The 16,821-nt window shown below is 41.8% G+C and overlaps 2 protein-coding genes across 3 annotated transcripts; one reads left to right on the top strand and one right to left on the bottom strand.

The window, feature by feature from the left end:
* Positions 1–2,908: 2,908 nt before the first annotated feature.
* LOC127788900 (LEAF RUST 10 DISEASE-RESISTANCE LOCUS RECEPTOR-LIKE PROTEIN KINASE-like 1.5) lies at positions 2,909–5,666 on the top strand. The gene is made up of 2 exons (XM_052317573.1): positions 2,909–4,722; positions 4,991–5,666. Exons 1-2 carry the CDS (start codon positions 3,216–3,218, stop codon positions 5,422–5,424), a joined length of 1,941 nt encoding a protein of 646 aa, XP_052173533.1. The 5' UTR covers positions 2,909–3,215; the 3' UTR covers positions 5,425–5,666.
* A 323-nt stretch (positions 5,667–5,989) lies between these two features.
* On the bottom strand, positions 5,990–15,525 carry LOC127788901 (uncharacterized). Of its 2 annotated transcripts, XM_052317574.1 has the most exons (15): positions 15,173–15,522; positions 14,983–15,082; positions 14,738–14,890; positions 14,513–14,611; positions 9,072–9,173; positions 8,623–8,766; positions 8,295–8,389; positions 8,077–8,206; positions 7,898–8,002; positions 7,167–7,273; positions 7,014–7,065; positions 6,697–6,786; positions 6,514–6,598; positions 6,357–6,421; positions 5,990–6,237 (listed from the first exon to the last, which is right to left on the bottom strand). In XM_052317574.1, exons 2-15 carry the CDS (start codon positions 15,070–15,072, stop codon positions 6,151–6,153), a joined length of 1,404 nt encoding a protein of 467 aa, XP_052173534.1. In that variant the 5' UTR covers positions 15,073–15,082; positions 15,173–15,522; the 3' UTR covers positions 5,990–6,150. The 2 variants fall into 2 exon arrangements, with proteins under 2 accessions (XP_052173534.1, XP_052173535.1); XM_052317575.1 differs by lacking the exon at positions 14,738–14,890 and having other exon boundaries at positions 15,173–15,525.
* Positions 15,526–16,821: the final 1,296 nt, after the last annotated feature.

Here is a 16,821-nt window from a genome sequence, read left to right as displayed (position 1 = left end):
TTTATATTATGTATCCCATCACTCGTGGGAGAAGAAGAGAAAGATTTATAAAAGTATTATTGCTCGACAGATTAGGCCGCTGTCCTGTTGTTCGCCGGCCACTGCTCTTGTGGATCGGTCTTCCTCGTTCTGCTTTGCCCTCGCCATCGGCCATTGCTGCTGTTCGTCGCGGACCATCTTCTCCTTATTTTGGTGGGAGCAACACTATGATGAATTTGGAAAATAATATTTGGCTCTCATCTCTGTGGGATAATTTGAAACTTCACAAAAAATTTAGCTAGTGACAAGATAAGTAGAAAGCAGTGTTGGAGTAGAAATTATGGGGATGACTCTCTAAATTTTGACTTGACGACGAGCATTTTGCCTCAACTATGAGATGTCCTAATCCTTATTGCTTAATAAACGGGTCTAATTTACATCTCTGTCTGCTTCTCCTCCATCCTCCTTTTTTTCTCATCCCTCCTTTCTGTTCCTCTCTGCGATTTGGATTCAATTATGGTTCAACATTTGTTTCCATCTTTCCACTTTCTTTTTTGGTTAGTTCCCTGGGTTTGTTGTTGCCAAACCCAATGAATGCCTATCTTCTTTCTTTCTTTCATTGATGGGTTCAATAATGAAGGTTAAATCTCTTTTATCGAATTTATAGTGATAATTGATCGCCAATAATTCCTTTAGGGTGAAGATGCATAAATATCTCTATATTTTATTAAAAATGTCGTGTGACACCTTAAATTTTTAAAACATTTCGTTAGACACTATCTATTTCAAAAAAATAAATCTATTAAATACTCATTAAGGATTGTTTTGAAATGTGAAATGTATGAACGTGAAATGCTGCTTCATTCAAAGAATCTTGTTACCGAAATAATTGATTTGACGATAATGGCTGAGTAGGGAAGCTCTCAATCTTGAACAGGTTGGAGTTGGCATTGTTGGCTACGTCATCTTCTTTTGCGATCACTCGGGACATGAAACTCACTGGAAATCTAAAGGCCTAGTGGTTCGAGAACTGAACTTTTATTGACAACGACTGAAAAATCTCCAATGATCATCAGGATGGGTTTTCCAAAAAAACGATTGGACCGTTGATGATGGCTAGACCATTTTTGATGATTGGTCCAAGATTGAAAACAGAAACCCATTTTGGTGCGAGATGCCAGAGAGACGTTGCTCTATGATGACAAAATTCATCACAAATAAGTGTTCTATAAGCCCTTGCTAAACACACACTACTTACGCGAAGACGACATTGTCCTTTTCAGCACATTCTCTTAGCCTTTCCATGACTTTTGCTTCTCTATCACCGCCTAAACTCAGTCTCATCATCTTTATCGACTATTGCTTTGTTTGTCGTCTACCATGACGTCTTCCATTAGCTTCATATCCAAGCTTTCGCCCCAAACCTTTCCAACGAATGGCTTCAACAACACGTTGATTTTTTTAGGTGCCTTCTGATGGGTAACAATTCCAAAAGACTTTATCGTTAAAGAAAGAAAAAGAAAATGGGGTATTCTTGCTAAACGCGTCTACTAGCACGTGTTTTTATATAGTTAGTTGACTACGTAAAAAATGTTTAATAATTCTACTTTTTTAAAATAAAGATGTTTAATGAGATATTTTGATCGTTTAGAATTTTACATAGTGTTTTTAATAAAGTATATGGGTATTTTTATACCGTTTGTCATCTTTTATATTTTTTATGCCTTTTGTAACAAAATGGAGAAGAAAGGAAGAGAATGAATAGGGTGAAATGATTATTTTTTATTTTTTATTGGAAGAGAGTTCATTATAATTCTTAAAGTTTTTGCAATTAAGATAAATTTCACCGGGGGTTAAACTACAATAAAACTTAAGCCAAGAGCTTAAAGAAAATAATCTATAAAAAAAATGGGTAAATTGCCCCCACACTCTTCATGGTTTGGGTGATTGGTACGGAGACATCATGTGATTTGCTTTGTTGTTGGACACTTCATTAGTTTTAGATATAAATGGCATTGATTAAATCAAATTAAGTTTAATTTAATCAAACCATTCTTTAATTTCTCACAAATTAGAAACTAAAAATTAACACATAAAAAACCTACAAAAATAACACAATCTATTCCAAAAGGTTATTGGCAACATCAAAGAAAAAGGATAATTGCTGACAAAAACCACCATAAAGTAGTGGTGTGGAGGACATGAATGAACTTTCTCATAACTTTACGTATTCTTGATTGCGATATACCTTTATTTTTTATGACTAATTTTTGAACCATAATTTTAACACATTATTGTTTCCAATCGGAGCCCAATTTGCCCTCGCACCAGACGCCTTCTAGGATTTTGTTTCGCAGAACATTGTGATGAATGGTTGTCTCGATCATTACTTTAATAGAGGTGTGAGCTTGCTAATTTATATTTGTCTATTCTCTTCTCCGTTTTCATCTCCATTATCTTGGTCTTCAACACCAATTATTTCGTCAAATCATTATCACATTGTCACTATCTTATTTCATTTCCTCTTCTTTGCTCTTTCTTAAATTTTTCCAAGTGATGGAACTAATCCCCCCAAATATGTATATATTGGCCCCTCTTCTTGAATGCATGGTCTTTACTAGTGGCAACCCTTCATTTTCAATGTGGCTAACAACTTATTTCTCTATAGAACAAAGTCTTATTTTGCACTTTGGTCTTTTTGATTTTTTTTATTTTCTAATTAGAGAAAAATTAAGAAGAGATAATTTAATTAACATTGTATGTGCCTAAAACTAAGGGAGGAGGTGTCTCAACAACAAAAATAAATCATGAGAGCCCCTCCAATTACAAAAGTAAATCATAAAAAAAATTGTTTAATTGAGGCGAAATGAAATCGAATCCAAACAAACTGAAGCAGATGGGAGAGTAGGAACGAGTGAGCGATGTCAGGCATGTAAAACCAAACTCTAGTCCAGGGGAATATAAAATGGCGAAGGACCCCAATGTGTCAATTTGGGCTCCATCAATGGCCGACAGAGCAAGACTTTGAGGTCTCCAATGGAGGAAAGAAATTTCAAATCCAATTTTTAAACGAGAGAGGGCTTTTTGTCTTCTTCCTCTTCCTTTTCACGTGCTCTCTCTCAGTCTCGGCAAGCCCGAGGCAAGTACTTGATCAACCTAGTAAGGTCAAGGATTCAAGATTCAGATCTCAAAATCCAGCCGTTTGATGATCTCACCGTGCTTTCTTCAGCTCCGCCATGGCTTATTCTGCGCCGGTCTTCCTGATCCTCCTCTTTCAACTCCTGCGCTTTTCCTTGCCGTCAGCGGCGGCGGCTCATTCATGCTCAAAACCAGAACCCCTCTGTCCGCCGTTCACTTCCACGCCGCCTTTCCCGTTCTCTTCCTCTCCTGGATGCGGTCACCCTTCCTTCCAAATAAACTGCTCCTCGCCCCACTCCATCATCACCATTAACAACCTCTCCTTCTCTCTCCTCCACTACGACCACAACTCGTCTTCTCTCCTTCTCTCTCCTCGACCCACTGAATCGCTGTCGTTTCGCCGGAACTGCACATCCCACTTCCCCTCCATTCCCAACGGCTCTGTCGATCTGTCCGGCTCCCCATTTCGAGTGTCAGACTCTTCCTGTTCCCGCCTCTCCGTTCTCCGGCCTTGCCCGGAGCAGAATCTCCCCAATTGCAGCCACTGCCCTTGGGACTGTCGGATTATCAAAAACCCAGCTCAGCTATTCGGCGGCTGTGAAGCCAGCCGCCATCCTGCCGCCGAACAGGGTTGCCACGGCGATATTCTCGGATTCCTCGACAAGTTTCTGCAACTGGGTATCGAGCTCGAGTGGGACGAAGATCAAGATTCTTACTTCTCCAATTGCAAGACTTGCAAGGCTGACAATGGAGTCTGCGGGTTCAATTCATCGGATCCCCGGAAGAAATTCATCTGTTTCCGGCTCCGGAGCCAAGTCCCGGCTCCGTGGATTCGGCAGCATGGCCCAAATCGAACGGCGATCTTCTGTATAATCTTCGTGTTCATGTGTTTGCTGGCTGTTGTTTCAATCGCTTCGGTTGTTCTGCGTTCGAAACGGAAGCCTTCGCCGGCGGAGGAAGACCCGGCGGCGCTTTACCTCCGGCGGCACCGCTCCGCCAGCCTCCTGCCGCCGGTGTTCACCTACGAGGAGCTCGAAATCTCCACCAATCGGTTCGACCCGAAGCGCAAAATCGGCGATGGCGGGTTCGGGTCTGTCTACCTGGGCCAGCTCTACGACGGCCGAATCGTCGCCGTAAAACAACTTCACCGCCACCAGGGCGGTGGCGCCGCCATTGCCTTCTCCACCAAGTCGTTCTGTAACGAAATCTTGATTCTTTCTTCGATCAACCATCCGAATCTCGTCAAGCTTCACGGATATTGTAGCGATCCGAGAGGGCTTCTCCTGGTCTACGACTACGTTCCGAACGGAACCCTAGCCGAGCATCTCCATGGAAGCAAGAAAATTTACAGAAAAGGGTCGCTGACGTGGCCGGTGAGGGTGGATATGGCACTGCAAACGGCTATGGCGCTAGAGTATCTTCACTTCTCAGTTATACCACCGATAGTTCACAGAGACATAACTTCTTCCAACATTTTTGTGGAGAAGGATATGAGAATAAAGGTGGGCGATTTTGGGCTCTCCAGGCTACTGGTGTTGCCTCCGGACACGAACTCGACGGCGGCGTCGGCGGCGGGTTCCGGGTGCGTTTGGACTGGCCCGCAAGGTATACGGATCATAATTAGTATTTACCCAGTGAAATTGGTTTTTTTTCCTTAGCGGGATAAACCCTAATTTAGTTGTCTGATGTTAAGGAACGGTTAATTATCAAAAACAAAATATTGAATTTTAGGACATTTTTTATTTTGGATTAAGGGCGCCTGATGTTGCATCTCAAATGATAAAAATTTTGAAATGTTACTTTTAACATTTTAAGAATTCGTATTTATAACAATAAGTTGAGTTTAGTTATGATCACCCGTCTCTATGAACAGGTACACCGGGATACTTAGACCCGGACTACCACCGTTCGTTCCGGCTGACGGAAAAGAGTGACGTGTACAGCTTTGGGGTTGTGTTGTTAGAGCTGATAACGGGCTTGAAGGCGGTGGACCAGCGGAGAGACAAGAGGGATGTGGCTCTGGCGGACATGGCGGTGGCGAAGATACAGATGGGGCTGCTGCACCAGGTGGTGGACCCGTTGTTAGCGGCGGAGTGGAGTGCTGGCGAGGAGGCGGCGGAGGGCATCGCCGCCGTGGCAGAGCTAGCGTTCCGATGCGTGGCAGCCGACAAGGACGACAGGCCCGACGCCAGGGAGGTGGCGGCGGAGTTGCGCCGGATCCGCGGCCGGACACGCGGCGGGGGGATTTCGCGGGCTTCTTCGAATTCGACGAATGTGGGGGTTGCTGACGGGGCCGGGATGGTCTGAGCAGGCCAGGTGGCGTGATGAGATGCGCGGAGGCTTGCCTTTGTTAATGTTGAGCTTTGACTTTTTGACTAACACGTGTCACAAGATTATTGTGTTCTTGATGACAATGCGAAGCTCTGATCAACGGTTTGTGCACTCTGAATCATCTCAAATCCGATGGGAGGCATCTTTTTGTAATAAGAATTTTTTGTCAAAGAATTGTTATATAATAATAAATTTTCATCCAAATGAAATCAGATAAACACATCTTCTGCGACAGAAAGAGAGAGAACCATCAATTCTCTTTTATTTATTCATGGTGAATGTACCCAATAGCTAGCTTATGATCCATTGATCAGACAAGCATTGGGTCATGTCCCTTTATTTTTAGGGGTCATATCATGGCTACCAATGTTTATCTTAAACAAGATATTGAATTTGTTGTTGGTAGATAATGATAAACGGCACTATATGCTAGTGCAAGATTATTTAAATCGTAAAATTGTAAGAAGGTCTTTGACATATAAAATCGTAAAATCAAATGCGATTCAACGTCAAAATTCTAAAATCGTAAGAGTTTTCAATGTAAAAAATCATAAAATCGTACTCATAAAATTAAGAGTTTAACAATCATGTACTAGTGGTACAAGCACAAGAGCCATTTCAGATCACATCCTAGGCTCTAAAAGCTTCCGATAAGAGCCTCAGATAATCGGCTCGGCTGGGCTAGGCTCTGCGAGTTTCTGGTTATTTGAAGCATGTGTCCTCTAAATGCTTGGCCTTCTCACGGGCAGCAGTGGCTTCCGGCCTCCCCAGCATCGAGTAAGCCCTCTCCTGAAGCAACAACATATGCATTCAATCGAGAACTATGTCTTCACGGAGATGAACAAATGAAATGGCTTGATGCCAGCAATACGAATGATTGACTGTGTGCAAGAGAATCAGAGGTATACCAGCAGGCGCCACATAAAAGGCACTCCTTCCCTCTTCTCTGTCCTGCTCTCGAGGACTTTGATTGCTGCACACCGCACACGACACAAAGAACATCTCTATCAGAAAGAAACTGCAGAAGATTTTGAGAGAGGGCATGGAATGGAATGGTGATTGTACCTTCAGCAGCGCGTCCGGTATTCAGCATTGCCACATACCAAACCTCGTTAAAGACATCAAGCTGCTCATCTGATGCTCCAATAGCCTAGCAGAAGTGAAAAACTTTTTAACTTGTTTTTCCCATAATATAGAATCATTGTCAGGATGTAAAAGAAATTAAAATTGCATTCTATGTAATCAGACCTTACAGCGGTTTGCATCGAAATCTGGGCCAAGCAATTCTAAGGCCCGACTATAGTTGCCTTTTCCATATTCATACATGGCTTCTGCAAGCTAAGACCAGAAACAAAAAGAGAGAGAAAAAGACAACAATTACCCATGAGTCAGGAGTGATGAAGGGGAATGGCACAGGTAACATTTCAAAAATGTCTTTGGATGAAGCCCCATCAGTTTAAAAAGCGTAGCAATGGCAATTCCAAGAGAATCATGAATATCTATCAACTATTGATTCCATGAAACCATCATCATCATGAAGGTATAAGGAAACAACTCAAACTAACCAGCATTCCTCCTTGCATTACTCGCCGCTTCTTATTGCTCATCTTCGAGATCCTACACAGAGAAAGAAACTAAGGAGAGTGAGAGGGAGAGAGAGCAATTATAGAAAGCTAGATGCCGAATACTTAAAAGGATATAGAGAAAGATTCCCTTACCTCGATCTCAGGCCCTTGAGTAGATCCTCTCCTTTACCATATTCTCCAGTTGAAGCTAATGCCCAAACCGTCAGCACGTCTAGGTGCCACTCCAAGTACCAGAGATCCTAAATATTATAGTGACATCCAGTAGAAGAACAACAAATACATCACATTGCATCAATCAGAAATGGAAGGACAAAACTTTCACCCTCAAGAAAACACAGAAGATGTGGACCACGAGCAATTATGCATTAGCAGTTAAAGTAAACCCCCGAATTTTTTATGAGTATATGCTGAAAGGCGTGCTCTCTATGTGCATTTGTTTGTGTGGAAGCAAGGCAATGAAATGCATACAGTATGCAGTATGGAACCAAGCTTTATAAGTTTCCTCCACTCTCTAACTTCATGTAGTGTTCATCAGCATGATAAAATTCTGAAATATTGCGTGTGACGGAAACAAACTTAGTTTCTTCTTCTTTGCAAATTCATCACCATGTCTCCACACAACACTGCTTGCACATTATCAAAATTACTCAATAGGTATATATCTTGAATCACAATCTGGACATGCAATCTGATAAACGACAGAGTTGTTCTAAAAACATCCTTACTTCAAAATTTAGACATCTCAATCATTTAAGAAACCAACCCCTGGGTTAAACTACTATATCTCAGAATTAAACTTCCAGCATTGTAGTGTTTACTCTTATTCAGAAAAAAGGAAAGAAACAATTTGTTTTCCAACTCACTTGATTTGTCAGACAACCTGCTAAGATCTTGAGACGGTCCTCGATGATGTCAATTTCACCCCGTAAATATACCCGCAGCAGCAAACCAAGAGCATTTAAATACACCTGAATACAGAAAAATCATCAACACTTGAAGCAAGTCATGAAATACAAAGACAAGAGATAAGCATCTAATATACTTCTCGCGGAACTGCATGATTTCTTTCCAACTCCTTCCAGATACAGTGGTCATACACGTCTAGCACTTTCCTCATTGGAGAATGTCCTTCTAAGTAACAAAGAGCAACATGCCACCAATTGTGCGTGCACCTGATATTAGTTTAGTGATCAAGAACATCAAATAATGTGACTACAGAAGTTCCTGATAATATTTTATTTAAGGAAATTCATTGCATACATAAAAGATGACAAAGAATTCCATGATTTTGAGCATTCCTCCATGAATCCCACTGCTTCTTTGAAACGACACTCGTGTTGAAGGACATGGCAAAGCTGCATATGCCAGTGTCATGAGGACTAACCACAGAGAGAAGAACAGAGATATATACACAATATAACCATGAACTGTCTGTTTCTAGGAAGTTATTTTTTAAGCAATATATCAGCAACCATACTTGTGTGAACATATAAAAATAAAAAAGCAACATATTATATTAAATATGGTGAAAGAAGGGGGTTTTTTAAAGTCAATTGAAGAAAAACAGGTCATAAATAATTTTACTCACAGCATGCTGTGCCCAACTGTCTTCCCTGTTGATTTGTAATCCCTTTTTTGCAGCCTTCTCTGCATCTGCCATTCGACCAGTCTCTAGCAAAGAGAATGCTAGCATTCCATATATGTAATTTTCTTGTTCATTTTGAGGGAGAACCTATGTAATTCAAAATAGAAATAAAATCTGACAAGATGAGTAACTGAAGTTCTTGATGGACTAAAACTTAGAACCCAAACAATATGTGATGGCTTCAAGATCATGTGTTGTTATATTGGTGCAGAATACAAGTATGCAACAACATCAATCCCAATCCTTAATCCCATTAAGTGGGGTTATTGGTAAAAAATAACTGATTTAAACAATGATGGAAGTTCAATCATTGGTGAATGATTTATTAGTAATTCACTACACATCAAACTCAGAATTATTCTTAAATTGCTCATCAAACAAACATAGAATACCTTTTGAACGAGATTGAGAGACAGATCAGGTCGACCCATGTAAAAGCAGAGAATTTGAGCCCTCTTTAGAGATACCAGGTCCCTTGGGAAATCTTCAAGTAGCTGCAAGAATATGGACATCAGGTACACAATCAATAAATTATAAACAATCAAAACAAACCAAATAAATCTTCGTTGCTTAAATAGTTTCATACCTGACACACTTCTTAATTCTAAATGATGTGATCTTTAGAATATGAGATATGCATGAAGGTATGAAGCAATTATAAGGTGAGAGTTAGAATTTAACCCCCTTGGAGCAGTTGCAAACTAAACGATCTAACTAAACTTTTGAACAATGTTTCAGGCTGATAAAAATGTCAATAAAGGGAAAGAAAATGTCCAGCGTGATTAAAGCAAGCTATTCATCCATAATCCTTTTCTAAACAAACTTCGTTCCAAGGTCCATACTTCAGTTTCACAATTTCCATGACAAGCTCATAATTGAAATTTCTTAGTGCTCAGACATTGAGGGCCTGGCACATTGATTTTGGCCTATGTACTTCTTTAAGGGAGCATCTGATTCATTAAGAGGACTAGTCAATGAAATGGTTATAAAGGTCAAGAGAGTTCCCATGAGGAATGATTAGAGTATTCCACAGAGATGAACCTGGTCAATTATGACTTAAAAACATACGTTTTTATCATCTGCACTAACACCCCCTCCTCTTCCAACACAAACAAAAAAACAAAGAAGAAGAAGAGGTGAAAATTTCAAAGGTGTTATATGTATTTTCTGCTCGCATGAAGCGGGCCCAAGCTCGAGGTTGTTAGTTCCAGGTCGTAGGACACCTAACTTCGAGCTCGAATCGCGAACCATGGGAGCTCTCAACGGCACTCTCAGTTCGCAGACATCGGGATCATTCAGTTCGAGCTCCCAGCAACGCTATTAGCTCGCAGACTGAGTAATCAGCTCACATGAGCGAGGACACCACAGAATAATGATGGGCTAGGCATCATTCTAGTTGGGCCGTCTGGACCCCAATCTGGCCTCTCTCTTAGCCCATGACGGTCACATTCTGGCCCCATACCATCCTGCATCAATGTTATTGCAGCCTTTACTGGGTATTCGTGCGCTCGTCTCAGATTCCATCCACATTAATGAAGGACCAGACAACGTCATGCTGTCACCTAGGAAACCTCACCAGCGCCGGTATACAATCCCATCACCTGCAAAAGCATAAGACATGTGGAGAGAACATCTCCTCCTGATATATTTAGCTAGCTCTCTTCAGAGCCAAGGTACGCTCTCACTCTCTGACTTGCTAATACACAGCGTACTCTCTTACTTACTTGGGCGTCGGAGTGCTTGTAGGTGTCAGCCGTCGAAGCGCTAACCGAACCATTCAAATCTCCCTGGTGCGTTTTCTCTTTCCCCTTTTCGCATTCATTTCTCAGAACGGGCAAAACGAATCACGGTCGACCAAATCCGGACGTCGACATTTTGGCTCTAGAGGAAGGGCCATTCTGATTGATAGCGATGCTGAGAGGAAGAAACACCAGAAGTTTTGAAGTGGTGACCAATCAGCCTGAAAACCATGTTAATCAACTACCGAAAATTCCACCAGTCGGGGGTGCAGTCGCAATCGCTGCAACTATTTCTGTACCCCCACATTTTGGAGCCGCCTCTGCCATCCCCGCGTGGGTTCCCTGCCAATCTGTGGCCTCTACCCCTAGAACGGAGGCGATACAGGCTTGGCATGAGCGTTAAAAAGTGCTAGAAGGTATAGTCATGCAGCTCGTTGATACAGTTAGGACGTTGGCCCAAGCGCAAGTTCGCGTAGCCCAAATGCAGGCAGAGGCCACGCCACCCCGGCAACATGGGAATTCACCTTGTGGAGAAAGCTTGGTCAAGGTTAGCGCAGGCCGTGCCACATACCACAACTCGTGAGACCTCGAGAATAAGAGGCGGCGTATGCCGCAAGATCGCTATTCGCCAGAGCAAGCCAGGGGACGGGAGAAACGATCTCGTACTAGGCAGTCTATGGATTAGGACCCCACCGTGGAAGGACTACTGCAGAGGGTCCAACAGCTGGAGGCAAGATACAAGATTCATGATCAGAGGGAAAGTTGCGAAGAGAGGACCCCACTCTCTAGGGAAATCGAATTGGAGCCTCTCCCTCGCAGATTCAAGACCCCTAATATCCCTCAATACAACGGAGATGGCGATCCATATGGCCATTTAGATGCTTTCAACGTCTTGATGGACCTCCAGACTTCAAGTTCACTGGTGAAATGTCGTGTCTTCCCCGCAACCTTGGGAGATCTATCTCGGACCTGGCTAAGAAGTCTTCGTCCTCGCAGCATCTGTAGCTGGGAAGAGTGTCAAAGAAAGTTTATAGGTCAATACAGGTCGCTTAGGAGGCAACTCGTCCCGACCTGTCACCTCGCTACCATGTTCTAGCAGCCCAATGAATCCCTGAAAGATTACATTAAGAGGTTCAGGCATGAAGTCAATACTGTTGATAACCCATCGGATGAAAGTACTTTGACTGCGATATCTGCGGGGCTTTGGAAGGATGAGAAGCTCTATGAGAGCATCTACAAATCCCCCGTAAGGGACCTGGACGAGTTTTACGAACGAGCTGCGAATGAGGTCAGATGGGAGGAGACCTTTTGCCCCAGAAAGCTGGATGGCCTAAAAGAATGAGATTGGAAGCACCAGCCATAATAAGAAGAGTGACAACGGCGACGATGATCAGGTCGCTAAGAACTCAAGGAGCGAGCTAAGTTACGAATGACCTACGCACCAAGGTCGCTATGACAATTATAGTATCCTATCCAACACTCAGGATATGATTTTCGCTACTAAGAAGGGCGAGGAGGATTTTGGGAGGCCTAATCCCATAAGGACCCCCAACAGATTCAGAAATAAGGACAAGTCCTGTGCTTACCACGACGAAGTGGGTCACAACACCTCCGAGTGTCGAGCAATGAAGGACGCAATCGAGGACTTGATCGAAAGAGGCTGCTTGCATGATTATGTGGTGCGACCAGAATACTAGAAGCCTCAGCAATCGACTCAACCAGAGCCTCGTCGAGCTCTCAAGCAGGATTGAGCACCTACGATCGCATGAGGATGGCTACCATCAACAACGGGCTACAAAAATTACAACATAAATATTCGAGTTTGGTGCTACAACGTCGGTGATACCGGGCTGCGCTTTGTTCTTCATAGAGCTCAAAAGGCCAGCGACCGGACACTATGCCAAATTGCGAAGGCCCCCATATTATCAAACAAAGCCTGGGAAACAGAGCGTATCGATGGGGCTATTATCCCATGTACTTGGAATGCGGAGCATTTCCGTCCTTACTCCCAATGAGCATAACTGATTCTTACTTATGCTCCAGCTTTCTTTTATAAATAATTTTGTTTGTAATTTATTGATTTTCATTATGTAAGCTTATTGCTCTTTACTCATGTTTGATGTTCGATTGAATGTCCTTAAAATTGGGGTTAGAGATACCATAGTTTGCGAGCTGGGGCCCATTCCTCTTAGCCTCCGTGCTATGGTTTGCGGCTTATCTGAGCATTCATCTTAGTCCTCCCCCAGGTTGTAGTTTGCAAGCTGAGGACCATTCATCTTAACTTAACGTCATGGTTTGGTACCTACTGGGAAACCACTCCCATTAATCATTCCGAACTAAGGGTTCACTAGCTGGGGTCCTTTCATCTTGACTCAAGTCATGGTCTGCGACCTACCTGGATGTTCTCTCTCAGCTCGTTAAATTTGCAAAAAGTCATGGGATGTTAGCTGAGATCGCAACACGATCTACCTAGACATATAGCTTGGCGACGCAGATTAAACTCTTGACAGAGCCATGGTATGTTAGCTGGGACCGCACCGCGATCTACCTGGACATATATCTTGGCAGGTTTTTTTATATGATCCAGATATTATCTCTCTATGACGTATCAACCAAGACTCAGATCAATCTAGTTATCATCACATAAATCAATTATTATTATCTTGTCATTACAGTTGAAAGGTATGTTAGCTGAGATCGCAGCACGATTTGCTTGGACATATAGCTTGGCAATGTAGATTAATTTCAACAGAATACAACTCTATCAAGTTTTCTCCGAAGTCGTGGTATGTTAGCTGAGTTCACGATGCGATCTATCTGGACATATATCTTGGCGAGGTCTTTAGTATGACCCATATGTTATTTCATCATGGTATGCTCTCGCTCACCACAAAATTATAGTCCACGATCTACTGGACGTCGGCACGAGATGGCATAATCTGAAATGATCAGGCAGAAGTTGGAAAGGTAGATCGACAAATCGCATAGCCCGCTTCAGTCAGCATACGTCAGCTCTCAGTCCGTAGATCGTACTAAGAGCTGGGGGGCTAATGTTATATGTATTTTCTGCTCGCATGAAGCGGGCCCAAGCTCGAGGTTGTTAGTTCCAGGTCGCAGGACACCTAACTTCGAGCTCGAATCGCGAACCATGGGAGCTCTCAACGGCACTCTCAGTTCGCAGACATCGGGATCATTCAGTTCGAGCTCCCAGCAACGCTATTAGCTCGCAAATCGAGTAATCAGCTCACATGAGCGAGGACACCGCAAAATAATGATGGGCTAGGCATCATTCTAGTTGGGTCGTCTGGGCCCCAATCTGGCCTCTCTCTCTCGGCCCATGACGGTCCCATTCTGGCCCCATACCATCCTGCATCAATATTATTGCAGCCTTTACTGGGTATTCGTGCGCTCGTCTCAGATTCCATCCACATTAATGAGGGACCAGACAACGCCATGCTGCTACCTGGGAAACCTCACCAGCCCCGGTATACAGTCCCATTACCTACAAAAGCATAAGACATGTGGAGAGAACATCTCCTCCTGATATATTTTGCTAGCTCTCTTCAGAGCCAAGGTACGCTCTCACTCTCTAACTTGCTAATTCACAGCGTACTCCCTTACTTACTTGGGCGTCGGAGTGCTTGTAGGTGTTAGCCGTCGAAGCGCTGACCGAACCATTCAAATCTCCCTGGTGCGTTTTCTCTTTCCCCTTTTCGCATTCATTTCTCAGAACGGGCAAAACGAATCACGTTCGACCAAATCCGAACGTCGACAAAAGGCTTGGAGTAATTGTTGAATTGACCCAAATTCATCATACGATGATAAGAACCTAATAACTAACTAGACCACAAAATTAAACAATCTTCATAAAACAAAGAACAACAACAACAATCTACCAAGCCCTTATCCCATTATCTAGCGCTGACTATAAGAATTTTAGCTCTCTAGTCATTGCCTTATCTTCTACAAGGCCCTTATAACTAACATTTAGTGTCTCCCACTAAGTTTTTATTGATCCTCCTTACATCTTTTCCTAAATACTTTCTCAGAAAAGAAAGAAAAAAGCAAAATTTCCAGTAACAAGGCTCCCCCACCTTCGAGTGTAGCTCAAGAGCAACATCGTCGTCCCTGTTCTCGGCGATCAAAGAACTGACGGCATCAAAAACCGCTTTCTCGTACTTGGAGGCTTGTTTCTGTGCAAATAAAGGTTCCTCGATCAAAGAAAGCAAGAAAAATTTGCAAAAAAAAAAAAAAAAAAAATGTGGTACCAGAAAAAATTAACTTTCTATGGAAGAGTTTCAAACGCAGAAGTAAATTACAAGTCGAGCTTTAGCATCTTGAAGATGAACATGAACGCTGGAAGGGTCTGAGGAATCATGAGAGTGCGCCGCAAAAACGTTGGCCAAAACACAGTTACGGTCATGAGCCAGCGCCTCCATAATCGCGGATCGCTCTCTTCCGTAGCTCAGCACCTTCATTCATTCATTCATTCGTTCAAAGACTAGAGCATTCAATTAAAAATCCAAAAATGAACACGAATTGCAAGAGGGAGAAGAGAAGAAACCTGGTGATAGAAGGAATTGATGGCGGAGATGCAAGCGTCGGAGGCTGTGTTCACCTCGTAGCCCCACTTGTCGAATTTCAGTCCTCCCATCGCTCTTTTTCTGCAAAATGGTTCGGAGAAATCAGAGTTTCAAATTGGTGACTGCGAAAGAAAGAGACGAACAAGAAGAAGAAGAAGAAGAAATACATACCTGTCGCTTCTGGTGCTGCGTTGCACACACAGCTGCCCCCTTTCTCTATCTGTTGTTTTCGCTTGTCTTCAACAGTTATTATCAGTCATTTGTTTGTCTCATGGGACTTAATAAAACGATAGATTTGTTTGAAATTCTGCCGCTTTTAGGTTAAGAAAACGAGGATGGGCGCTTGAACCCACGTCAGGAACATGTGGTCGTTTGTTCTGTTCTCGTCAGTTGTCACTCTCCAAATTCGTACTGTGTTAGTGACCTGACCTGTAGCAAGAGAGAGAGAGAGCACATCTCCTGCCAGTGTATTATTATGTAGGAATGAATCTGATTCTAGCAAGTGATCTGATCGGCTACACTCAAATTTGACGATCCTCTCAATTTGTCTCCTCATTTGTGAGATTAGTTGATAATCTAATTTAATCACTTGCTAAAAGTTGCGTCTCAAGAAGATTATAAGATTTGAACTCATCCACTTGAAGAATCCAAATGATAAAAATATATATATTTATATGATACCATGATCATATTTGATCTGTCCCAAAGGCTCATCAAAAGTCTAGAAAGTCAAAAACAATTCTTGAATTAAAAATAAAAATCAGAATTATCAAAGAGATCAAAAATACATTTATCCAGAAGACATGAAACTGTCTTAGAAAGCGGTTTCGAATAGAATTCTATGCTCATATGTAAATAGATGAACCATTATTCTAAAAGATATTTATTTTTTAAATTAATTTTAATATGACATTAAAATCTTTAACGTCTAACTTAAATATCAAAGTATTTATATAAGAATTATCATGCACCCGCCCTCTAATCATTTTCTTTTTTACAGAGTTCAAGTGACTTGACAATAATATTTTCACTTAATAAATTTATTATTAGACATATTTTCAGATAATATAGCTTTTAAATAAATTTATCATTACCCTTCGTTATATCTTAGATCTAAATACACGATAATATATTGTTAAATTATTACATCAAATCAATACAATCGCATAATACCCTTAAATTCAATACTAGGTCTCCATCTCATCTCATGGAGGCCAAACAGAGCTCAGTGGTTGGGCTTGAGCAACTGCCATTGAGGCTTATTCGAAAGCCCTGGCCCATATGATTGAGAGATCCGACCCATAAAGCCCACATACATATATGAACCCGACCCATAAAATCCCACACAATTAACACGTTGAAGAAGAAGAAGAAGAAGAAGAGGCCCATAAAACCCCTAAAGTAGGCCGGAGAAAGACCCCTCTCCTCTCTTTTTTGTTAGTATAAGTCACTAGAAGAAACCACCAGGACCTTTCCCTATTCATCCTCAATGGATCTAATTAAAAATATTTTTTTGACATATATTCAATAATTATATAATTTTTTGATTTTTATAATATAAAAGGGCATTCTTGTCAACTAATTATTTTTAACATTCAATTCTAACCTACCCAATATAGCAATGAAATTTAATGGCCATTTCAATTTTATCTATACTAAGCGTGACAATAAAATGAAATAATCATTCCACAATACGTGAGATAATACAAATGAGACTCGTAAATTAATAGAGAATTGACATGTGACATGATTCTGATAAATTGATTTGAATGTTACTTGAAAAGTATCTGAATCAACTGCGTGATGATATCTAATACCTC

The sequence above is a fragment of the Diospyros lotus genome, chromosome 13 (genome assembly GCF_014633365.1).
Source record: "Diospyros lotus cultivar Yz01 chromosome 13, ASM1463336v1, whole genome shotgun sequence".
NCBI lineage: Eukaryota > Viridiplantae > Streptophyta > Magnoliopsida > Ericales > Ebenaceae > Diospyros > Diospyros lotus.
Note: the sequence above shows the minus strand (reverse complement) of the source record. Positions and strands in the feature narration are given on the sequence as shown.